Genomic DNA, 26,555 nt, shown 5'->3' with positions numbered 1-26,555 from the left:
GGTATTGCTTGGGAATTTACGTTAAAGAAGAATGTGTGGGATTGCCGTAGTAGCGACGTGCCTTTATTCAAGGGATTGACGTCACACCATACAATTACTGAGCACAGACATGCCCCTGAGGGCTACTTGTCCGTTGCGGGGTGCAGGCCAGTACATATTCAATGTTTCGTGGCACTGGTTTCTCGGGTAACAGTATGCAGGCCAAGTACACTTGATGCAAGAGAGGCGCGCACAGATGACGTGGCGCAAAGTTACATTAACAAAGTACACTTAATGAAAATGAGGCGCGCACAAATGACGTGGCGCAAAGTTACGTTAACAAAGTACACTTAATGAAAATTAGGCGCGCACAAATGACGTGGCGCAAAGTTACGTTAACAAAGTACACTTAATGAAAATTAGGCGCGCACAAATGACGTGGTGCAAAGTTACGTTAACAAAGTACACTTAATGAAAATTAGGCGCGCACAAATGACGTGGCACAAAATTACGTTAACAAAGTACCTTTAATGAAAATTAGGCGCGCACAATTGACGTGGCACACAGAGTTTGTGGGTGACTGGGGTCGGCCAGTCCCGTAAGCGATTGTTTCTACGCGGGTGCCGTGCCCACTGGGGTGGTACACGCACCGCCACTAAACTTGGCGATGTTTCCCTTGCGGGTTTGTGGTCAGCGCGAAGGCGCGTGGCCTTAAGAAAGTTCTGTGGTTTGCGGGAGACGGCCCGTGCCGTATGCTGAAGAACGATCCTGCGCACCAGGTATGGTGCGGGGCGTCTTTACGTTTACGCGGTCGGATTAGGTCCTGAACAGTAAAAAATGGACCGGGCACGCACGGAGAGGTGAATAGAAAAAGGTTTGGTTTTTGCTAAATTACTATATTTACCGGACGTTACTTGCGATGAAGACAATGGTTGTGGTCTCTCCGTGGGACGTAGGTCCGTCCCGGTCCGCGAGTCGAGTTGAACTGCGGAACTGGCATGGCGTCCGGTGGCGCGTCGGCCCCTGCCGCGCCAAGCTTGACCTCATTACGTTAAAAACTAAATGACTGCGTCTGGAAGAGACTTTAAGGTCGCAAAATTCGTAATTAATTGTTTGAGGGGGAATGGGTGTGGTTCGTCTCTAGTCCACTCGGATTTAGTGTGCTTTATAATAATAATGTCTGGTTTGGCCGTTCTGCTCGGTGGCTCGCTCGACTCGGGTGGGCCACGGCCAGGGGTGCATTCCGTTAGCGGGAGAGTATACTGGCGGTTGCAGGTCGGGCTTAGGGATGGTCTTCGGTCGGACGACATCAAAGTCTTAAGTCATCATATGGTTCGCACACGACCCGTCAAAATTCACACACGAAAATCATAAACCATTCCTCTAGTTTACATAGAGTCATGTGGTAAGAATCCGACTAAGTCTTAAGTCTCAATTCTTAATTTTCAATCGTAAACCCATCTATACTTTAGAAAAACCATTAGCGAGGTATGTCACAGTTCGTTAGCAAACAAACTTTTAAAACATAATCTGAAATAAATTTATTTTGCCTAATTTAAATTAAGGCTCATTTCGTTATTTTGCAAAGAATTACAATTTAATTTACCATCAATGTTATTACAGTAATTTAGACAGTAACAAATCTGCTCAAAGTTAAATCTGTCATTATTTACCCAAAGTACTGTAGAGTACATGATGCTTAAACGCGCATTAGTTTTGAATTTAGGAAAGTAGTGTGTTATGTTTGTAACACGTGGGTAATGTTCGTGAATCAATTTATCAAGGTTTTAGCGAATTGCTGATATTTTAAATATGATATTTGTAAGTGCCAAGAACATGTTCTTATTAAAATTTTATTTATGTTTGTTTGATGGCTTGTAGGATGACATATTATAATATTTATGTCTGTTCATTTGTATTTTTTTTTTTTCAAGTTAATGAATGTGCTCATGCTACTTTTACAAAAGAACATGTTTTGAGGAAATATTGACAGGATTAGGTTTCTGGATGAACACATCTATTTTTCAAAAACTGGTTTTCGTTTGAAACACGGATCTTAAGATTTGGTGGGGGCAGTGGGTGCCTGCTTTGTTGATTTTGAATATAATTTCGAATGATTGATTTCACCTGTGACTGGGCTTTTACCCGGTGCCATGGAGTCCTCTCCTAACTCACTCCTATCTCCCTGTAGTTTTCTCCTCAGGTCCTTTGTAAATTTCACCCCCAGCGTTCCTCTCTGGCTATAAACTATATAAAGGCATGCTTCTCTCTTTCTGGGACGGGTGGGTATCTTGGGTAAATGAAAGATTATTAAATTAAATATAGACTGTAAATGCATCTCTAGGAGTCAGTGAGTAAAAATTTTCTTTTACTCTTCAGAATCCAAAGCCATCGCACTGTGTTGGAAATTTTCAAGTTGAATTTGAATACAGTGCTAAATTGTCAATTATGACGTGTATTAAGTAATTATTTAGTATGGTAGTAATGAATTTTAGGGGCTTTTCTGTAGGTTGGTTGGGAGAGTGGTAGGAAGATTAACTTAGGCCATAGATCTTTTGAATATATCAAAGTATAATAATATAAAATAAACTAAAAAAGAAATTAAAGTATAAAATTTATGTTTTCACTTAAATTTAAATATATTACAGTATATTAATTTAAATAAACAAAAAAAAAAAGAAATTACAGTAAAAAAACAAAAGAATTTTTTTTAAAACTCATTTAGGAACTCATAATTGTTGTTCTTTCAAATTTGTTTTGATTCCATGCATTTAAAAACTAGTGACTATCACACGTCCGCTAAATGAGCGGGCTAGTGGCTAGTGTAGCCAGGGACTCCTCCTCAGGCCTAGCGAGCAGTTGGCCGACGAGAGATGGGGCTGACGAAGCAGTACTTGCGCTACGTGCCGGCGGGCAGCTTCAACATCATCGCCAGCGCCCGGTGCAACGTGGTGTTCGTGACGCTCGAGGGGCAGGAGGGGCGCTACGTCGCCGTGGGCGCCTGCGAGGACGTCATCGTGTGGGACTTGCGTCTGGGGGAGAAGGTACGTGTGTTTGAGCTACTGGAACGAGGTGATTAAAATGCTTATTGACTTATCAAACTAAATTGTAATATCAATTGAAGTCTTAATTTAAAAAAAACCTAATATTATTGCTTCTGCTGGCTTAAAGGGAAGTTAAATTTGTGTTTATAAAAAAATGTACATAATAAATTTTTTTTTACAATTCCTGATTGAGCATAGGCTGTATATTTAAACACTTAATTTGACGTAATACATTTCTTGATGTATGTTCATAGTCAAACCATTGTCTACTCTAAAAGTTCTTGGAGTTGACAGTTTGAGGGGAACTGGTTTCCCACCAAAGCAGTCGGTTTGATTCCTAGCAGATGAAACTTGCATTTTTTGCTGTGTCCCTTCACCAAAACGTGTTATGTTACTGCTCTATTCTAGTTTTAGACCATTTTGCCTGCTGGGTCGTAAAAGTCACAGAAGTATTGAAAAATCACAAATCTTAATTGTAAACAATTATTTTTTCTGAGTTAAAAAAACTATGTTTTAAGTAATTAGAATTTCTTAGTTATCTATAAACATGTGATGGTTTAGTTTAAAATCTTCAATGTGTGGTTCAAAAAAGGTACTTTTTTTTTGTTGCTATGCATTGCATTCATGATTAATAAGTTAAGGGTAGACATTCAATGCACTTGATTGTTCATTTGTTACTTAAAAAATACTTTATTTAAAATTCAAGAAACTTACTACAGTCCAAAGTAGCTTGGCTTCTGGGTTTAGCAGTGTTCTTGGCAAAAATTTCACCAACGTTTCGGTCGATATTGCAGTCACCATCATCAGGGAGCCGTTACCTCCCGGATGATGGCGACTGCAATGTCGACCGAAACGGTGAATTGTTTTGCCAAGGATACGGCCACAACCCAGAAGCTAAAGCTACTTCAGACAATGGCCGTGAAAGCCCGCGAACATTATTAACTACAATCCAGTGGACTTCGTAGCGTTCACCTGTAAAAGGTTGGCTACGTGTGTGAGTTTTTTTATTTATTTATTTATTTATTTATTTATTTATTTATTTATTTATTTGGAATTTGTCACATGCCCACCAACAGTCGTAGACTTTAGTGGTGGGCACTACATGCAATAACAGGAACACAGTTATCACTACCGGTGTATGGACTCCCACTTCCGTCGGTACCATAGGAGGAGAACATCTACAGATGGCCAGCAAACGAGAGCAAGAGTACCACACACTAGCAGTGATAATAACAAAACAGACAAAACACTAACAAAGGTTAAAGAACCATAACACATAACCAGGGGCGCAACAACTAAATTTCCAAATGGGGGGCAATATACCTTTTTATAAAGAATCATCGATCCCCCATATTGAAGCGGAGGGTGGGGGGGGGGTGTCCTCCCCCGGGAAAATTTGTATTTCAAGGTGGAAAATAGTGCTATTTAAGCAGTTTTATTATCTAAAAATTGATTACACAGCACTTTCTTTGCCCCCGTTTGCCTCCACTTCAAGGTTTCAGAAAGGGGGGGGGAAATACCCTTGCCCCCCCCCCCCTTTGTTGTTGCGCCCCTGCACATAACACATAAAACATATAGGTGAAATCATATCATTGAACATGCTTGCGCCGAAGGCGGTGTGTTCACGGAGTGTGTGTCGGGGGCGTGCAGGCGGTGGTGCTGGCCGGGGAGAAGTGCGCGGCGACGTGTCTGGCCGCGAGCCCCGACTCCCGCCGCCTGGCCGCCGGCTACAGCGACGGAGTGGTCAAGCTGTTTGAGCTCGGGTCGGGCGAGAGCGCCGCCTGCTTCTCGGGCCACAAGGCCGCCGTGACGAGCCTGGCCTACGACCCGGACGGCCACCGCCTCGCCTCTGGCTCCTTGGTGAGGGGCCTGTCGCCACTCTGTTCCCCAGGGTTCTCGGCAAATAAGAACTTTTCTTTTTGAGAGTTTTTAATGATACCCTAAAACTCAACAGTTTAACAACAACGGCTAAAAGCTGTAAACTATATATTTGCTCGCTTAGATCATCCTTATATTAAAATTGGCCTTTAAGCTTTCTAAAACCATTAAATAAAATATATAAACTTTTTTATAAAGAATTAAATATTATTATATATTTAGAAATAAATTTGAACCATTGGTAAAAAACACAAAAATAAAGAAGGATGTGAATGATTGTGGACACTGCCTCACTAATTGAACCCTGAACATTCAAGGATACTGAATGTTGGGAGCCGGCACGACTGGGGCTCAGGGGCACAGCTCCGGGAAGACATTTTGGAAGGGGCTAACGTACAAAAATTGATTTGTTTAAGATATTATTCGGTTTGGAATTATTACAAATGTATGGTCACAAATACTGAATTTAATTTTATACATTCTTTTGATGAAAGAACATATCGTCACATGGTTTTAAGTATTTGAGTTAACTTTACATGCCCTTACAAGTACAGTTCGGGCTCAAAGGGGTGCCCCCCTGGGGCAGCGCCCGGGCGGAGGCGTGACTGGCCGTGCGGTGTGCAGGACGCGGACGTGATCGTGTGGGACGCGGTGGCGGAGGCTGGGCTGCACCGCCTCAAGGGGCACAAGAACGCGGTGACGCAGGTGTGCTTCCTGGCCGTGCGCAACGTGCTGGTGTCTGCCTCCAAGGACGCCACGGTCCGGATGTGGGACCTGGACACTGCGCACTGCTTCCACACCCTCGTGGGACACACCTCCGAGGCAAGCCTCGCCGCGCTGCAGAGTCTCGCACCCGTACCGATGTCGAAGCAGACGTCTAGTGTCGTGCTCGTGTGGTTAAAAATAAACTACTGCTTGTTTTTTTCTTCTTCTCAATTTATTTTTGTTGTAAAATCATTCTGCTGAAGCGGTTAACTGATCTGTTTTGATGTTGAAAGGTAATCGTCTCGTGTGTTTTACATTGCCTGGTACAGACACCAATTTGTGTCGCTGCAAGTCTGTTCGGAACTTCCATTTCCCCCTTGTCAGTGGGGGACACGTGACGATCTGAACAGCGTGATGAGGCTGATGGTCAGCTAGCGCCAAGTGGCTGGAGGAATGTGGAAGGTGCTAGCAGCTAGGTGGAGGGGAAGTGCACGTTCGCATCTGCAGCAATGTAGTGGGCACTCTATATATGTATTTTGTATGCTCATGATGGGTTAACTAAAGATGCTTCTCATTTTTTAGAGTCATCTGACACGTGCCTTCACAGCAATTGCAGACAGATGTCAATTCCCTTGTCACACACTCTATGTCTCTTCCTTGCCGCGGCACTGGTCACCATCCCAGACTGCCCCCGGCTCAGTGCTGCTGCGTGATCGATCGTTCACAGCGCAGCGTCAAATTCCTTCCTGACTTCTCTTTACTTAATGTGTCGCAAATCAGTGCCGCACTCTTTTATCACTCCTCCTTCCGGCCAGACACTTGATAAAAGAGGATGCGGAAGCTGTGATTGCCATTTGGCGCCCTGCCTTGTCACCTTACAGGACTTTGTGCTGCCACTCGGTACTTACTCTGCCTGCTGGAAATGTCTGCACTACAAGACACCTGCGATTTTTAACTACGATAGTCTGCCTGCCACTGTTTAGAACGTACATTTACGGACACTTCGTGTTTCTGCCTCCTGCCCTTTTACGGGCGCTGTATCTTGGAAAACTGACTGCCTTCCGCCATTCGTTTCCAGACGTGTCGTGGCACTGACTCGAAGACTGCAAGATCGTCGCAGGCAGTTCCGCACACCGGCCTGCTTTGTGTCTTTAACTCAGTCGGCAGTACAGGGGGCAGATTTTCGAGTTTGTCAAAGGGGCCAGATTCGGTGATTTGTGTTCGTTGTAAACAATAAATGACCTTGCACCGGACATTATCTTGAGCAGTCATTTACCTTCTGTCGACCTAGTGTGTTCTCTGGGGGGGGGGGGGGGGGGGAACCCTCTGCCTCGTAGACACTCCTGAACGAGGCTGTCGCACCTCGCGCGACTCGACTGAGCTCCCGAGACGCCAGACGATCATCTCGGCCCCTCGTGGCCTCCTGAGTGGAGTGAAACCATGTGAGAGGATTGGCAGTTGTTGAAATACTCAGTGTTTAAGTTTCACTCTTCTTCTTTTTTTAAGTTATAATTCTTTAAGCATGGTATGAAAAAATAATGACAGTGAATTTTTATGTTGCGCACACCCCATGCAACAAAATTTTCATTATTAATTATAATATAATTTATCTAGATTATTTTACTAGATTAAATATTTAAATTGTTTTATTTGATTGAATTTATATTTTACCAATTGTGTTTTTAATATCACTCCAGTCCTTTTATTATTTTTCTTTATTTATTATTTTGATGCAAATTAATGTTAGTTTTTTTAATTCGCCAAGTAAGTACATATAACTTCTAATGCGTGTACATAAGTATACGCACCCTGTTTTTTTTTTTACTTACTGAAAGTCTGGGCAGCGAGTTCATTAGAGATGAAAATATCAATCATATCAGAGCTATTAGAAAAAGAAATGGCCTTGTCCTTTAGCAATGAACCATCTCAGCACTTGCGTAGAGTGAATTAGAAAACCCATGGAAAATGGGAAACGAGGACGAATGGACTGGAATTCAAACTTGAATCCTTTGAGAGCATGAGTTGAGTGCTGCACTGCCGTTCCAAGTCACACTATTCCACTGAAGTGTTGAATGCAATATAGGGAAAAGATTAGGTATGTGGTAAATTGCGATAAAACTGAAATAACACAACTGAAAAGCATGTCAAAACCAGAATAACACCGAAATGCAAGTTAGTGCACCATACACCACTGAAATGCAATTCCATTACAGTGGAATTAAGTAGCATTTGACCAAAACTTAATTCAAGTCATAAATAAAGTAATTTTTTTAATGTTTGAAATTCAAGTAATGTAATTTCACGCGTGGATCAGAAAAAAATAATTTAATCTGCTTTATTGTGTGTCTCTTATTGAATCACTTTTATACCACAAATGGTCGCTAATTTGTTTTTATTGAACAGAAGTTATTTGTTTTAGATCAATATTTTACAAGTTATTTTATCTTAAAAATACAGCATGTAATTTCACCACTGTCGTGGCGAAGAAAGTGTTCAAAAAAATGAAATTGGACTAGGAGTAAAGCAAGTGATTGTTTAAAAAATGAAATTGGACTAGGAGTAAAGCAAGTGAGTGTTTAAAAAATGAAATTGGACTAGGAGTAAAGCATGTGAGTGTTTAAAAAATGAAATTGGACTAGGAGTAAAGCAAGTGAGTGTTTAAAAAATGAAATTGGACTAGGAGTAAAGCAAGTGAGTGTTTAAAAAATGAAATTGGACTAGGAGTAAAGCAAGTAAGTGTTTAAAAAATGAAATTGGACTAGGAGTAAAGGCTCAAAAGCTGGTCTCGCTCCATAGTTGTTTGTCCCGTGCGCAGGTGTGGGGGCTGGCTCCGGTGAAGGGCGACAAGTACCTGCTGAGCGGGAGCGCGGACCGCCAGCTCCGGGTCTGGGGCCTGCGGTTCAAGGACAAGTCCCCGGGCCTCGAGGAGAAGTTCGACAGGACGGTGACGGTCTCCGGTGAAGCCGATGAGGAGGAGGACGATTCTGAAAGCACAGTACGTGCAGCACCATGCAGTAGTGATTTTCCCGGGATGAGGCTCGCTGTTGGTGAACTGGCTCTTATTTTTTTGACGGACTGGCGTTTTTTGTTCCTCCGGCGATAGGCTACTTGGGATTCAAACCCAAACTCCTGTACTCTGCAGTTGGTGAGCTCTTCTGCCAACTGCACCGCTGAGATCTCCTGGGAGTGCAGTAATGGTGGATTGAAGGAAAACGAGGAAACGAACAGAATTTTCCTGAAGAAACACCTCATGCCGAGCTTGTATTTGCCCAAATAAATAACTATCAGAAGATTACCATCCTTAAGTAGCATGATGAAACTGGGGATCTGGGGTTAGTGGTACGTAACCTAAACCCTGATTTGACAATAGGGTCTAAGAACTGTGTTTATTCACTTGCAGAATAAACATGTAGGATTCGTTGTTTTTATCCTGGGTCTGATTTCCAATTCAAGAGACTTAATTGATACATTTTGATCGGGATCTGAGTTGGAAGCTGTAAACCAGGTTTTACCAAAACCAACGTGAGCCTACGTCCCAGACATTTGCAGGACAAAGGTTACAATTAAGGGAAAAACTCCAAAAAAAACTACCTGGAGTCTACTTCTACCACCTCTTAATTCAAACCCCAGCTAATTCCGCAGTGTTGAGCGAAAACCGTTAAAGGTAAAATCGTGGAACAGACATGAAAAAGCATGGCATAGACAGGTTTTATACTACTGCGATAAAAAATACCAAGTGAGTATCATATATGTACGGTAAAATATCACAGAGCTTGGTAATGAGTTGTGCATTATTAAAAATTATGTGGCATTTACTTGGCTGCCAAAAAAAGTCTAAACAGTTCCTTTAAATAATATGGAAATTTTCAAATTGACAAATATATTATCAGATTCTCATACGCCTTATATACTAACTTTAAAATTAATAAAATAATATTTAAAAAATATTAACAGAGTAATATCACATTAAAAAATCAAAGGCCTTATATAAAAATTAGCCCTGTGCAGCATGATTAAACAACCAAAGAAAAGACCATCAAAGAATACCAGAAAAAATGTTTGTAAATGTCCTGCTGGGACGACCTACACTTTATGTTAAAATGCATAATTCGTCAAAAAATTCTTCATTACCAATGAAGCAGTTCTACTGGCCGGCGAATGGTTAAATTGGGCCACCGATGAGAGTGTTGTAATTATGATGGTAACAAATAAATTATCATTAAAGAAAACCCACTTCAGTTTACTTTATCACTGTTTCATAAACATAGCACATTTCATTACAGTGACTAAAGCCTTAAAGTTAACAAAAATAATAATAACTAAACAGTCACTTCAATTTCCTTTGCCAAGGCTGTTGCTTCGCTAATGCACAGACCGTGAAACCAGATTCAAAGGTCTCGATGAGGTGCAGATTTGCGATGTAAGCATAATTTTTGCACTGCCTTGAATACTCAACAACATGTTTCTGACAGGGGCTCTACTGAACATTGTGAGGTGACTGTACCTCGCAAGTTCTTGTAGACGGACCAGAGCAGCGGCCGGTGCGATTCCCTCAAAACTCGCATCGTTCTTCTGCGAAAAATCAGCTCGATAGTTCATCGCCCAAGTTCGTTTCCTCGCCGCCTGCTTCACACGCATGCGTTCGCCGTCAGTTCCGCATCGCGACTCCCCGACTGGCCGCACGTAACGTACGGCGCTAGCCTCGCGTGACGTCACAGTTCTCTGTCTCTCTCTCAGCGGCCACCCAATGTAACAACGAAAAATTATTTAAGTAAAATTAGGGCCTTTTAAAAAATAAACTATATGTATTAAACCAAAATAAATAATAAATTAAAAGGCTAAATAAGACTGTTTAAAAATAAGTGTGTGTGTATATACGTATATATATATGTATGTGTATATATATCTGTATGTGTGTGTGTGTGTGTGTGTGAATATATATAAAAGATTAACAGGTCAAATATGTAAACATTTTAAATTCACAAAAAAAAAATCCAACTAAAATGGTTACGGACCTTTGGAAATGTAAACAGTACAAAAAAAGAAAAAAAATATGTATTTAACACATGCATCCTGCAGGCCACGCAGCGATCACTAACACATGATGCTTGTGCGGCGAAGAAAGCTGTAACCATCTTTAAACAACTCCCGGCAGGATGTGGTAAAGTTGGGACACTGTTTCCCTCACTTTGTGCTACACTGTCGAGGTCTCGATGGGAGTGCGGAGTTCGAGACGGTCCGGCCACAGGAGCATGAGAACGACACGGGTGGTTGAAGCGTGATGATGAGTGGGGAGTTGCGGGCACTGTGGAGTTGTCCACAGACGGAGGGAAGCGAGGCCGGCGGGTACCGGGCAGCGTGTGTTCGTGTCCGCGCAGACGCCGCTGCAGTGCCCGGAGGTCGGCGCGCTGGCGAGGTCGGGCCGCGGGCGGGTGGTGTCCCTGGCGCGGGACCCCTCGGGCCAGGTGGCCGTGTGCCACGGCACGGACAACACCGTCGAGGTGTACTACTTCTGCCCCGAGGAGCACGCCCGCCTCCTGCGGAAGAAGCGCTTGCACAAGCTGCGCAGGAAAGCTGCCAAGTGAGTGTCGCAGTCTCCTTCCCTCTGGCTTCAGGTCGCTGTTAAATATGCTTGCATTGAACACTGTATAGCTTCTAGACTTTTTAAGTGGCTTATTTTTCACATATTAGTAGAGACCTGCAAAATTTGCGTATTCATTTCGTGATATGCTGCAATTCAAATAATTATACCTTAGTGCTGCTTCTGCAATTGGGTCACTGTTAATCTGGAGTAATGAGGGCCAGTTGCAGACCCTCGCTCAAAGAAGTGTCGAATCACAGACACTCGGTCGAGACGACTCACAAGTCAGCAGCCAATGAACAGGTGGCATTTGCCCGAGTGTGTAGAGTGTAGTAGAGTCTATCCTGGAGGTCATTGAATCCGCGAATTTTGCAGGTCTTTACGTATTAGTGATTTTGCCGGGTTATTGAACGTTAGTGTAGTTAAAATGAAAATACAAAGAAAATTTAATATGGTACAATGATATATAAAACAAGTTTTTTTTAATAATTACACTAAAGATCCCAGAGAAAAATGGAAACGACTTTATATAGTACCATAGAAGATGAAATCATAGTTCAACATGGTTGTGTGTTAGGTGGGGTAAATTTCAAAATATTTGTGTTCTCTTGTATACGGTACACTCCCGATTATCCGCAAAAATAAGTGGCAGGGCCACCGCGCATAGTGAAAATTGCGGATAATCCGCAAAATAGCCGAAAATGGGAAACAAAAAAGGAAACATTAATTTAAAATTAAAAATCTAAAAAAATATGTACAGTTAAACATACAATTAACAGTAAAAATTTTTAAATGATGCCAAAATTTTAGTATTTTACTGAATAATTAACATACAATACAGTTCAGTAATGTAAACATAAAAGTGCTCGGCACTTGTTTCGTAACAAGGATACAGGACTGTACGTACTCGGAGACTTCATTAGACACTGCGTGAGTTTCGAGAAGGCCTGTGGCGTTTTACTGTATACTGCGCACAATACACTCGTCAGTAGAGTTCAAATTTGCTCACTCGTAATGAAATACAGATTTACGTACGTGCTGTATTTTTTCGTAGCATGCGCGGATAATCTGTATCGCCTTTGAATATATATAGATATACTGTATAGAAGTCGCCAGCCCAGTTTAAAATTTCTAATACGGTTTTGAGGTAGTTGGTTAATTCACCGCCGCAATCGCCACCATCTCTAGGGCATCGACTTGTGGTGGTCCCTAGCGGACAAGTGTCGAACTCTTCAAACACCCCTTTCCCCTACTGTTGAACGACCTTGAGCTGCAGTGAATGATGGGTGGGGGGTGAGGGGAATGACAGCGGGCGACAGTGCTGCGCTCTAACGTGTAAATAACAACCTGAGACGATACAGGGCGTTATGGCAGCGCCCTGCAGCGGTGAAGTTCCCAAGCTGCTCATCATACGCTCCTGAAATACGTAGAGTAAATCCTATCCACTCGCGACTTCTATACAGTATATATATTGAAAGGTATCGCGGATCATCCGCCCGCTGATAATGGGGAGTTTGCTGCACAAGTATTGGCAGTGTGTCCGCTGTGTGGTGACGTGTGGTGACGTGTGCGCTTCAAGGGCCGGCGGAGAGCTGGAGGAGAGCGCAGACAGCGAGCCGATCCTGAAGGACGAGGTTCGGAGAGTGTGCGTCATCAGGGCGGGGGGCACGGTCAAGTCCGCGGCCGTGGTGATGGGCCGTGGCAACGAGATCAGGGTGAGTTGCCCCAGCCGTTCCCTCGGTGTTCCAGGTATTACATCTGTTACCAGGACAGTGCCAATTAATGTTTGTTTTACAACTTCCTAGTGGCTTGATGTCTTAAAATTCTGGAAAGGTATGTAATGAAACTGAAGGACCGGTCATAAGTAAAAAAAAGTAACGGAAAAGTTCCTAAATAAACATTTAAGGTGCTAGAAGTCACAAACCTTTAATTTCCAGCAGCCTTTATCTAGCTTGCCTTTGGGTGAATGTGCCTCACTTTAGTTTATAGTCACACATAAAACATAAATACATATACAAAACCCCTTATTTACTTTTTTTAGTGGACTAAAGAAAAAAAATATGTAAAAATGAGGAAAAACTCTAAAAACTCATCTAATACATATGTACCTCATTTCCTGTATGACTTCTTCAATAAATACTTAACTTTACTTCAAAGAATAAATTGAATGTTTACTTTCAGTACACAAGCCATGACCAAAATAGGCCACATAAAAAACAAAAAAAAGTTTAAATTTAATATTGACTAAATTACCTAATTCTTACTTGTATTAAAGGGTGAATAAAATCATAAAAAAAATTGAGGTGATTAAAAAAGTTTCCTAAAGAGAATTTATACATAATTATATATTACTAAACAAAAATATTTGTTTGTATTAACTGAAAACTGACAACTAAAACCATGACCCAAATGTGAGACGTAACTATTGTCGTAATTCAAACTAACCACGAACGAGTACAGGCTATTAAATATAGTTTACTCGGCACGAGACAGAATGCTGAATGCAATCGGCGAGCTATCAGTATTGATACTTGACTATGTGCACTATGTATGCTGGTTGGCACCATATGACATGTAACTGGGACTAAAAAAAAATGCTGTTAATTGCAGGAAAACATAAATACAGAGAGCACAAATACAGGGTTCTACTGTAGTCGCAGATTGTCCACTTTAATAATGTGGAAATAATCTCTGAAAGGGTTTAAGCTTTCTAACATAAAAATCGGCACGATTCTGAAAATAGTAGATAGTTTTCGTATTAATTATTTTTTGTATTTAAAAAAATGAATTCCTGAGCATGCACAAGGCGACAGTCAGTAAATAACCGACTGAACAAGACAAAGATTATTGTTGAACGTCAGTATAGTTTCGATGGGATTACAAAGACAGTTTATTGTGTACCAGGGACGTTAACACACAGTCTGGCTCTGTGTTCACACACTGTGACAGCCGCTCCTATAGATACCGTGGACACGAGACAGGACGGGATGTGGAGCTACATGGCGACGATCTTTATAGTCTCTTCCTGCCGCTTCAGCCGCACGGTACCGCAGAGAGGGGTGGCTCCGGTTTTAAATTCACACACAAATATTGGTTCCATTGTTAAAATCACCATGTTCTCGCGAATAGCAGATCTAGTTGGTATTACATTTGAATTGTTCTTGTTACGTGTTGAAATGACCCTGAGATTGATCATGAGGTTATAGTCCTGAAAGTGGTTGACCAGTGGAGCTGGGTGCTAGCGTGTGCGAGACGTGTTCGGCAGAGGTGTTGGGTGGTGTCTCCGGGCGCAGGTGGCGGTGGCGCTGGCGGGCAACGCGGTGGAGCTGCACTCGGTGCGCGGGGTGGAGAAGGACTCTGAGACCAGCTGTCTGCGCAGCGTGCGCTCCCAGGGCCACGGCTCGGAGGTGCGCGCCGTGGCGTTCAGCTCCGACGGCCTGGCCGTGGCGACGGCAGGCGCAGAGGCGGTCAAGCTGTGGAACAGGTGCGCTCCTGCATGCGGTGCATGTATGACAACTATGTCAGTTGTAGTCCGTTTGGACTTGTGAAAATTGTGTGTTAATTTAGTGTATAGTGTTAGGAACGTTCGAACTTCTGATCTGATTGGCTCGAATAGTTTAAAATTCCAACCGTTTATCCTCGTACTGACTGTTGCGAAAAAATTTGCGTGAACACGTGTCAAAGCTCGCGCCAATAAATTAAGTAAACAGTCCTAGAAAATCCATTGAATAATAATTGTAACACGATACTTGTTTCGTCGCCAACCCCACACTCCCACCCCTTTTCGTGTTACCCTTTTTCTTTGATTAGTTATTGTTCGTCCTTATGAACATGGGACATTCCATTGTGATTTACTGATTATTGTGACTCCCATTTTACGAACGAATCAGACTGACCGGTTCAGATTCCTCGTTCAGTCTGCGTTTTATATTCTCCTTGTTCTGAACTTCCCGCACTGCTTGCTAGTAGCGCCAAGTTTTTCAAGTTGGCTGCCTGCCGAGGTGGGTAGCCCTGCAGCTTCCGGCAAGGAAGCAACAGTTGTTGTTCAGCCATCACGGCGGTAAGTCGTGCTATCGTGCACGCTTGCTGCCAATCGAGTTGTTTGCGAGTGAATCTTTATTAATTGTTTCGTTTTATTTGGATTTTACAGTCTTTTACGTCTCTAGACAAAACATAGTCACTAGTGTGAAATATATACTAATAATTTTGTTTCTCCCTGCAAGATTGTTAATACGTATCAGATAGTAACAAGATGTGAAAGTAGAAAAATGTTTAATTTATATTTATGTAATTTCATGGGGAAAAAAACTTCGATAGATAGCAACACGTAATTGAAAATCAGCCAAAAATTAAAAATTTATAATTGGCATGGCTATTTTCCTCCGTAAAAATTATAGTTCAACAGATTTTGGACTTGACGATAACATGTCGGTAAAAGTTAAATGTTTTGGGATTGTTGTTAATTCATTTGGTTGGACCATGTTTGAAACTTGTATCAGCCATATTGGTTTCAGCTTTCAGGCAAATACTGAGTTGGTCATTACCGTAAGCCGGGGTAAAATATTTTCTCAAATTCTTTTGATTTTGTGTCTGTGTCTGGTGATCTTTATTGAATGAAGTACATAATAATCTAAAATAAGAAAATAAATAAATTGATTTTATTTTTCAACACGTACTACTTTAACTACTGTTCGTAAGTGATAACTAGAGACCTGTAAAATTCGCGGATTCATTTCACGATAGGATAGAGTCCAAACACTTTTGACATTATTTTTGCTTCAGTGATTGGGCCACAGTTTATCTGAAGGACTCTGGGCCAATGAAAAATCTTTAACAGAAGAATTAGCGAATCACAATCATTCCAGTCAACAGGTGTTACGAGTCGGTATCCGACCAGCAGATGTAATTTGCACGAGTGCGTAGAGGATCGTGGAGTCTGTCCTTTAGGGATTTGAAATCGCGACTTTTACAGGTCTGTAGTGATAACGTAAGCATGCTGTGGAGTTCAATGCAACTGTAACTTCATGCTTCAAGTGTCAGGCGTGTCCGTCCGTCTGATTGCCGTGTGCAGACCTTCTCTGGCGTGCCTGCGAACAGTGAGCACGGACTACGTGCTGTCCCTGTGCTTCGTCCCGGGCGACCGCCACATCCTGGCGGGGTTGAAGGACGGCCGCTTGCTGATCGTGGACATTGCGGCGGGGGACATCTTGGAGGAGATACCAGCTCACACGAAGGAGCTCTGGTCGGTTTCCGTACTGCCGGATCAGGTGAGCAGTCTCGGTGGAGCCCGGGGTGATGGTTGTGCACATTGGATATTGTATTTGGTTATCTTCTGGCTTTGTGATTTACTGGTTTATTTATAAGCCATGTTTAGGGACAAGATTACGTGGTGAATAGCGATAGAACCGAAACATCATAATGCAAGTTAAAGCGTCAAAAACACCATAAAGCACCAAGATTAAACTTAAAACAGAAAATAATCAGCATTTTCAATTAAAAATTTAACGCAAATCACAAAAACTGTTGTCTTTTAATATATTAAACTCTAGAAATGTAAGATATTTTGCATAAAAGTTGTACAAATTTGATGCACAATAGATTGGAATTTTATTTTTTTCCATCTTTTAAGTGTTATAATTACCTAATTTTTTACATTATGGCATTGGTACATTTTTTGAACACACAATTACTTGCAGATTTATTTTTATTGTTTCGAGTTAGAAACGCTTATTAAATATTATTATGACGTAAAAGAGAATGATTTGCTGTAGTCTGTGTAGTGACATAGTGTGTATTCTGTATTATATTGTAAAAGAGAATCATTTGCTGTGGTGACATGGTGTGTATTATATGGTAAAAGAGAATGATGTGCTGTAGTGACATGGTGTAAAAGAGAATGATGTGCTGTAGTGACATGGTGTAAAAGAGAATGATGAGCTGCGGTGACTACGTGGTGTGTTGGTGATTGTGGTTCCAGAGGGGGTGCGTGACGGCCGGGGGGGACGCCACGGTGAAGCTGTGGCAGTTTGAGCTGGTGGGGGACCCCCAGGGCGAGGGGCGGGCTAAGGTGCTGTCGGTGCTGCACCTGCGCACCCTCAAGCTGGACGAGAGCGTGCTGGCGTCCACCGTCACCCCCAACAGTCGCCTGCTGGCCGTCGCGCTCCTCGACTCCACCGTCAAGGTCTTCTTCCTCGACACGCTCAAGGTGGCCGGCTCCTCCGCGTTCCGTTCCTAGTACATAGTACAGCACACTCCCAGTTATCAGGGCCACTGCCGGTGGTGGATATCGCGGATAATCCGCAAAAGAGCCGAAGATGGGAAACCAAAAAAGGAAACATTTTTTTCAACTTAAAAATCTACACATTCATGTACAGTAAAAGTTGCAATTAGCAGTAAAAATTTTTAAATGATGCTAAAATTTTAGTATTTTACTGAATAGTTAACATGCAATACATTTCAGTAATCTATAATATAAAAATGAATCGCAAAATGTGTTGGTAAGCGCAGAACTCAACAACGCCTGAACCAATTTGGCCAATTTTTTTTTTTTAATGTTCGTTGAAGTTCAAAGATGGTTTTTACGGCGAGAAAAATTCGAATAATTGCCGGAAAAACCCTAAAACCAGCCCTTTTCTTTTTCCCATACAAATGTTTTCTAACTAAAACGAGCACTCATTGTTGTTTAAACAATGTAGGTATGTTCCTAACGTCAAAGAGTCAATTTGCACTTTATTACCTCTGTACAACGTTCAATCATATCTATCAAAACAGTGTGCGTTGGAGCACAGATAAATTAAAAAAAAAAAAACCAAAATCGAATAGTTCAATTTGGTCGGCTTCGCGATATTATTTCATTTGTTTTACTTTAAAATGCATCAGTTTTCAAGTCATTACATCAGTCAAACAAAACCAGCGTTACCAAAAGTATTTCATAAGTTTAAGTTTTTATTATTTCTTTTCCCTATTTTAAATACGGCTTGAAGGATTTGACTCCAAGTCATATCAAATTTATAAAAAGTTGAAACAACAACAAACTGTCAATGTCAGTGTTTTTTTTTTCCTTGGATTTTAGGTTACCTACCCTAATGAGTTTGCTTTTGTCAACTTATACACGAAACAAATTCTTACCTATATAGTGTTTTGTGCAGTGTTTATTTACCTATGATCGCTAATTATTGCATGTGACAAAATAATCTATAATATAGATATGCCTCCTATTAGACGAATCAATTTAGGTAGAAGAACCTGAAATGCTACAAACCAAGCTAATTACCGATCTGATCATGCACTACAATGAAAATAAAAATTATTATGTTTCACATGATTAACAATAAAGAGATTACTTATTTTTTTTATTTATCTTTTTATTTATATGTTTTATTTATTTATTTAATTATATTTCTTATTCACAACACCCTATCACCAGGGTGACAGTTCTGTTCAGGAGAATTTTTTGCCCCGACTATAAAATATGTAGGAACAAAAAAATGTCACATTACAAATCATTTTGACAGGACTTTATTGCAATTTAATTAGGCAGTACGAAGTCTGCCGGGTCAGCTAGTGTAAACATAAAAGTGCTCAACCATACGACTAGAAACAAAGTCCGACAGAGACAAAAAATAGCAACGCATGCCAGCCTACTGCGTGAGTTCCGAGAAGGCCTGTGGCGTTTTTTACTGTACACTGCACGCAATGCACTCGTCAGTAGAGTTCAAATTTGCTCACTTGTAATAAAATGCAGATTTACATATCTGCTGTATTTTTTTGTGGCATGCGCGGATAATAGGGAGTTTACTGTATTTCATAGTGAGGAATGGTTTACTGCCATGTCCTACTTATAGACATGTTTATCATGTAACTTAAAGGATTCACCTACCTAAAGCTATTGTTTACATTATGTACCTAATAAAATATCACGGGAGTAGTACGGACGAAAAATACTATTACGACCTATATGGGGAGAACTGAGTTCGTACGGGATAGCCAAATTAAGTTTTATCACACTTTTATTAATTACTGATATTTACATTACTAATAAATAATTGTATTAAAAAATGTCCGACCACCAATCACTGGCACTTAAAAATGTCTATTCGCTAGTCACTCAATATCTTTCAAGTTCCACAGTTCGCACTCCTCACTGGAGCTAGGCTTTAAGTAACATTTATGAACAATTACAACCAGCTTTCCTCCTTTTAGGATTTTTATAATATTATTATTACTTTCTTCACACGTCTGGTAGGGCAGCGGGATGGCGGACATATCCCCCTGCCTTATACGTAATCAATACAGTTCTTATCATTCCCACCAACAAAAGGAAAGAATTTGAACGCCAACAGCGGACAAAGTGGTTCTGTCCCCCTACTTCCTCCCCCTTCCCCCCTCAAAAAATAAAATTCTGCATACGCTTGTGCATTAATACATACACTACATGTTACAGGAAATAATTTCAAAACACCAAATCTAGTGTGTGTGTGTGTCTGATTGCTACTTGTACACAAACACACCTCACTTGTTATGCCAAAATAGCTTTGTGTGAGCCACTGATAGTGACTCTTGAATAATTTTAGACGACATTTTTGAATTTCAGGGAATAGATCAATAAACAGGTAGAGAGTAAAATAAAAACATGATAGATGGGAGATTAAGTTAACACCAATCCCTCACTGAGCACGACTAATGCGTTCCTAAAAATTTTTGTGTTATTTAAAATTGCGTATTCTGAATCATTAGTCTCCATAAACAGCAAGGCTAATTTACTTATTGTGTTCCAAAAGTGTAGGGAAATATTCTTTAAGTATGTAATATAAATGCATAGAATAACACTCAACAATAATTATGTCTCAACGTTTATCTTTATAAGCCTATTTGTAGAGACACGGAAATTTCGCGAATAGCGATATCGCGAAATAACACCGCAATTTACCTTAATTCGCGACAAAACACCAAAATCGCACAGCATCGAGAAATAAAACTGATATTAATATTTTGAGTATTTTGTGCCAAGATAATAATTAGACTGGCTAATGTATTAGACCACCCATGCAAGACAACGCGAAAAACAAGTAAACACGACGTTAACGGCACATCGCCATTTTTCCAAGTTCCAACATGGCCGCTTTGTAGTAATGAAAGTAAATAATGATTTACAGTATTCCCGTCACGTAATCATGACAATTTGAAACGAAAGCAGTAACTGCAATCATAAACAAATTAAAAAGAGAAAAACGTACCTGAGCATCAACACAAAGTTAATAAAAAATACCGGCGATGTTTTCAACACAATATAGCTGCCATGATTTTCAACCCACTTCTTTGCTGCAAACTGTCGCCTTACAGCTGTATTTACACATTAATCTTGTAGAGAAATATAAATTTTTAATTCTTCCTTTCATGTTGAACGGTTAACAACCTCATGCTTTCAACTACGTTTGACTGGCTTGGCAACCTACTCGTAAACATGAACACATGGCACTACGCCGATTGATAAGCAAAATCAGTGACCTTTAACTTCCGTAGCTACACTTCACAGCAAATGCAACACGGCTGCAGAGCAAGTGAATACGGCGTCAACGGGACAAAGAACAGCAGCAAGAAATATTACAAGAATACTAAGTTGAGACATGCCGTGTCAAGGCACCGGGCGAAGCGGCACAGGGTCGTGCCTTGTCAGTGACAAGTCTAGCGGCAGCAATGCTACTTCCTGCAACTGGCTGCAAATGCCGCGCCGCTCATGCTCGTTCCGGGGCCGGCGGCGCGATCCCGAAACGGGAAGCCTTGAAGCCTTCTTTTCATTGACGCGAGAGCAAAACGGTCAATCGTCATCTTCGTTTTTTTTTGTTCATTGTAAATAAATATGGAGGTGTTGTTAAAAGCAAATACCATAAACAAGGCAACGATATTTGTAATTGTTTTTAGAGGAAAATACCTAATTGAAGAAACGTACTTAGTGGATTTGTGTATTTTTCATACCGTATAAAATCTAGGAAGTCTTTGTCTTCCACAAATATTCTCGGGACGCCCCATATTCCCTTGCAATTTTACGCAACTTGTAATTTTCAGGTAAGGACATGATAACTAATGGTCAATTAGGTTAGGTTAGCTACATTATAAATACTTTAAAACATTGTGGACAGTTGATTTGGTTAGGATAGCTACATTAAAGATACTGTGAAATTATGTAAACGGTTTCCTAGCGCTGGATAGCTACATATTAAAAAGTTATTTGCTAAGCAACCATAAAATTATTTTACAGTATTTTTAATGTAGCTATACTTACCTAATATAACCAACCATCCACTAAACAGTCTGTGTGGCTTTTTTAAACTGAAGAGAAAAAACGTGTGCTTAAAAATAAAAAAACATCCAGGGGATAGGCGCTCCCGATCGGCCAACTTCGGAAAGGCTCGGCATTTGCAGCCAGTTGCAGGAAGTAGCATTGCTGCCGCTTGACTCTTGTTAGGCAGCGCGCTAGGCGACACCGGGCCGTGCCGAGCTGTTTCAAGCCTAAAATTTTTATTTGCCAACAGTGTTGACTTTAAAGTGCAGTATACGCCGTGCCACTATTATTTAGCCAAGCAAAACTTGTAGTTAATAAAACCATTCTCAAAAGTTAAACATGAAAAACCAAAACAGCGAAATAAAACCGAAATTTGACTTCGTGCGCGCGATCTATACGGGAAGCAACATAACCAAACATGAATGATGCCAACTAGCGCTGGCTAAATTTTTATAAGCGGTACACTGCGGCGACAGAGACGAACAGAAAAGGTTATAAGGTTTAAAAACGTCTTTAAAAGAAATATGCATTTCAGACAGCTTCGTAGTTCCGTTAATTAAATAAGTAAAATAGTTAATTTCCGAATAAATATTAGATTTACATTTTAAAATACACCGTTTAGTACGGAAAAAATACCTACACAAAGCGCTCGGAATCTAATAGCGGGACCAAAAATATCATGCGACGTTTATGTGAGAAGTTTTTTTATCCAAATTTTGCCGCCCTAAAATATGGGTGCGACGATTATGCGAGTGCGACGATTATGCGATAAAAGAGGGTAGATGGTTTATGTACTTATCGTCAGTCGGCTGGTTGGCTTGCCCACCCGGGCGTGACCTTCCACTCCACGAACTCTCGAAACCATCCTTTACTGGCAGTGAAACCGTTAATACTTGCCGGTACTGCGACCGGTCGGGGGCAGACATGGCGCACGTACAATAACTGCACTGTTCACGGAACTTCACACGACTGCTGAGATGTTTTGATTAAACAATATATACTTACTTGTGAAGTTATATTTATTAAAAACCAACATACGTCAGTTATTTATGCAAAAATTCAACCACACAGTAAAATATTTTTTGTAACCCATAATTCACGAATGGATCGCAGTACATTTTTTTACAATAAACAATTGCCAAAAAAATGCTTTCCATATGCGAGCAAATACGGTAATTGTTTAGGATCCCAAAAAAAAAATCAGTACCTTCCATAGTTATGAAAATAATACTTGCCAAGAGGTGAACAGTAGTATAATGAACCTTTAATTTTCTTTGTTTTTTTTTATTTGAAAATAAGTTTTGTAATTATTCTTTCATTTTTGTTTTGTTGATGAACAGCAGTGTTTTTTTACAACCGTACAGCTTCTAGTAGATTCTTCGGGCGGTAAAGATAAGTTAACTTCATCAGAATTATAGTTGTAGACTTTGGCCATGGTTATGTTTGGCAGAGGATTGAACAGTACTTCTCGTTCAGGTCAAAAGCGTGATTTAAAATGTGAGTGATTTGTACAAATTGACGTGGTAATATATTTTTTTAAAAGTTGTGGTTGGTGCGTACGAGGTGCAGTTGCCGGAGTGCGGGGTGTCGTTCCAGTTCTTCCTGTCGCTGTACGGCCACAAGTTGCCGGTGTCGTGCCTGGACATCTCGAGCGACTCGGCGCTCGTCGCCACGGGCAGCGCGGACCGCACCGTCAAGCTGTGGGGGCTGGACTTCGGGGACTGCCACCGCTCCCTGCTGGCCCACGACGACTCCGTCACGGCCCTGCGCTTCGTGCCCGGCACCCACCAGTTCTTCACCTGCGGCAAGGACGGCCGCCTCAAGCACTGGGACGCCGACTCCCACCAGAAGATTCTCACCTTGGAGGTGCGTCTGCGCCGGCGCTTGCCGAGTCCTGGGCTCGGTTCCCATCTGAGGCAAGAAGACCTGGTCAGACAGCGCAGTATCGTGGGTCGTCGCCGGTTTACTCTTGTTTGGTTCTCACATAATTGGGATGTTTCTGACATGGACCGTAGGCCATGCGCAGTAATTTGGAATTACACAGCTTTACTTTCTTTACTTTGCATTTAAGTGTTGTTGGGTGTGCTCCTTCTTCCTTCCTCTCCCGCCCTCCTTACTCCGTGTTTCTTCTCCCCATGACAATCGTGCACGCTGGAAAAACAAAGATAACTGTCGCCTCGGCCAACGTCAACCGTACAGTCCCAACAGGATAATTAGCCTGTGTTCCACCGGGAAGCTTCCCCTCCCGTCCTTGCAGATACCCATGACCTCATGTGTACGCACTTACCTTTAAGCCTCTCATCTCTACTCCCCTTTCGCAGTCGACTCGTCAGTGTGGCACCATTGCATTCAGCTTTGCGCTTGAAGCTATTTTGCTCTCTGTATAACATTTGCTTATAACCATACAAATTGAAATATGGTATTCAATCGCATAATGTCAGCAAATTTCTTTTTAAATACTTGAAATGGAATTTTTTAAAATCCGCATGAAGTCCGCACCAGACAAAGCAACCTTGGCCACCCCTGAAAGGCACAGTAACGGGATGGAAATTTACCGACGCTGTCAACAGTGCTTTGACCTTGAGTTATTCATTTCTCCGGAGCGGTTGCTGAGAGGGTTTGTAGCGTGGTGAAACCGTCCAGACTCAGAAACTCGCACTCCACTGCGCAGCTGCCTGCGACGTCACGCGAGTTGCAAGGGGATGGGCTATATATAGCACAAGCCAGTACACATCAACTTACACTATGTCACTAAGTAGGGGAGGTAGCGGACAAGTGGTGGGAGTACATGCGCAGGTGTTTTTATACACACAGTGGGCAAGGGACAGGGAGTGAGGCTCGCCGGCGCCAGCTAATGCAGATATTAGACAATTGCCCCATGCCGTCAGTGGCTATCTCAATGAAAGATTAAAAAAATATCTTTTCACGCAAAGCGTTTATTTTGTGTAGGCTGGCTGCGGCTTCTGAACGTAAGTGTGCACACGCGAGTGAGAGAAGGAAAAAAAAAACTAGTGGCGTTTTCCACTAATCGCCAGCACCCAATTATCTCGACACCTGTCACATTTCTCACGTCCGCTGCGGAGGGTCGCCAGTCACCAGCGCTCTGCTAGTAAACTAATTATGAGAGAACAATTTTTTTACTCTAGACAAAACATGTAAAATTTTGAGGAAAAAATTTTTTTTTCGGACTTCACCTCATAATGTTCGCACCCCATTTTTTTGGTTAAAAATGTAGCCAAATTACTGCGGACATTATGCGAGTAAACACGGTAAAGTAATATTTCTGTAATTTCATTGCAAGCTTCACTTAAGTGTGTAATCTTGTTTCTCGTACTCTCTGTCGTGGGTGATTCAGGTAATTGGCAACATTTGTGGGTAGGTCAGTTGCATACCTTTAGAGGAATTGTTACTTTATAGGTAATTCATGGAAAAAAAAAATGGACTTGAAGAACCATTTACCAGGACTTTTGGAAATGTCGACTGGTATTAGGATTACCAACATCCAGACACGAAAACAAGAAACAAAATGAAGAATCTGACCTCACTTCAACGTAGATCATACCCGAGTCCCTTCTGTGATAATGGTCGTAGATGTCTCTCGGAGCGATGTGGCCGGGTGTTGCCGTTCCTTCTGTGATAATGGTCGTAGATATCATCACGGAGCGACGCGACCGGGCGTGGCGTGTTGCAGGGGCACCGCGGGGCGGCGTGGAGCCTGGCGGTGAGCCCCAGCGGCCAGCACGTGGTGTCGACGGGGGCGGACCGTGTGGCGCGCGTGTACGAGCGCAGCCAGGAGCCGCTGGTGCTGGAGGACGAGCAGGAGGAGGAGCGGGCGCGGGAGGAGGAGACCGCCCTGGCCACGGGCGAGGGGCCCGACCGCAACCTGCCGTCCCGCAAGACCGTGGGCAGCGAGCAGGCGGTGAGTCCCGCTGCCCGGCCTCTCACGGGAAGCCTTCATTTCACAGACGAGAGAGCCACGCCCCAAGTTCCCCAAAGTTCATGCTGATTCTTTTTTTCCCCATATTTTTAATGTGGCCATCCTAACCAAATCAACCATCCACGATGTTTTAATGTATTTATAATGTTGCTAACCTAACCTAATTGACCATTAGTTATCATGAGTTACGATGAACAAAAAAAACCTGAAGATGCATGATCGGGCGTTTGGCTCTCTCGTCTGTGAAAAGTATTCCCGGCCGCTCACCCTCTCCTGCCGAGCTCTTGGTAGCTGGCATGGTTAGGGTACTTTCACCCACACAGTGCCACTGAATCAATATTCTAATGAACGGCAACAAATCAGTACATTGGAACCTCGTGATTACGAGAACAGGATACTACCAGACCTTCGTTGTTACGACAGTTTTGTAATGCACCGTCAGTTTAACTACGTAAATCATACAGAATTAAACCGGTTGTTACGAGTGCCTCCTTGTTGGCCCTTTCGTAAGTACGAGTAAATTGAATGGCATCAAAAAAAGTAAAAACACTGTCAGCTGCTTGGCTACGCGGGCGCCAGACGGACTAGGTCCTTAGCAGGTATAGGCAATGATCAGGGGAGGAAGGACTGGTGACAAACAACATGCGCTCTCTGTCTTTCTCTTGACGGCGCCAGTTACTTCCCCTCCTAAGTCGGCGGAGGGGTAAATCTAAAAATAGACCAGCTAACAGCCTAACACCTTTCCTTTCTTCCTTCCCCCCCCCCCTTTTTTTTTTTCCACCACTTCACATACCTTCCCTCCGTGACCATGAACACGTTTAAATCAAAAACCGTTGTAGATACAAAAAATTCCATAGAGACACTTTCTATTCATAATTTAATTTGCTACAACTTTTATTCAATACGTTTTTTCACTATAGTGCACCGTTTTCAAGTTACGGTGTGAAATTAAAAACTGTTTGGACGGTCCAGAATGTAACTTAATTTTAATTTTTTATATTCGGTTATTACGAGTACTCGTTATGAGAATTTTTGCCGCCACTGTCAGATTTCGTAGTAACAAGGTTCCACTGTATGTTCACATGTTCAGTTCTGCCCTGCATACGTAGAGATGCAGTGCAGTCGCCTCACGAGGCGAAGCGTGGTCGT

At 41.9% G+C, this 26,555-nt stretch overlaps 1 protein-coding gene across 1 annotated transcript in view; it reads left to right on the top strand.

Moving 5' to 3' along the window:
* The first annotated feature begins 1,712 nt into the window (after positions 1 to 1,712).
* LOC134528497 (WD repeat-containing protein 3) overlaps positions 1,713 to 26,555 on the top strand; it is a 35,174-nt gene continuing 10,331 nt past the window's right edge. The window contains exons 1-12 of the mRNA XM_063362165.1: positions 1,713 to 1,800; positions 2,826 to 3,023; positions 4,674 to 4,883; positions 5,526 to 5,723; positions 8,422 to 8,601; positions 10,985 to 11,187; positions 12,767 to 12,902; positions 14,481 to 14,671; positions 16,259 to 16,454; positions 17,165 to 17,392; positions 23,066 to 23,335; positions 25,161 to 25,388. Of these exons, the coding sequence (XP_063218235.1) occupies positions 2,853 to 3,023; positions 4,674 to 4,883; positions 5,526 to 5,723; positions 8,422 to 8,601; positions 10,985 to 11,187; positions 12,767 to 12,902; positions 14,481 to 14,671; positions 16,259 to 16,454; positions 17,165 to 17,392; positions 23,066 to 23,335; positions 25,161 to 25,388 (2,211 nt within the window). The 5' untranslated portion in view covers positions 1,713 to 1,800; positions 2,826 to 2,852. The remainder of the gene's footprint in view (positions 1,801 to 2,825; positions 3,024 to 4,673; positions 4,884 to 5,525; positions 5,724 to 8,421; positions 8,602 to 10,984; positions 11,188 to 12,766; positions 12,903 to 14,480; positions 14,672 to 16,258; positions 16,455 to 17,164; positions 17,393 to 23,065; positions 23,336 to 25,160; positions 25,389 to 26,555) is intronic.

Source organism: Bacillus rossius, chromosome 1, assembly GCF_032445375.1.
Source record: "Bacillus rossius redtenbacheri isolate Brsri chromosome 1, Brsri_v3, whole genome shotgun sequence".
In the NCBI taxonomy this organism is placed as follows: domain Eukaryota; kingdom Metazoa; phylum Arthropoda; class Insecta; order Phasmatodea; family Bacillidae; genus Bacillus; species Bacillus rossius.
The sequence above is the reverse complement of the archived record's forward strand: the minus strand, read 5'-3'. Positions and strand labels throughout refer to the sequence as shown.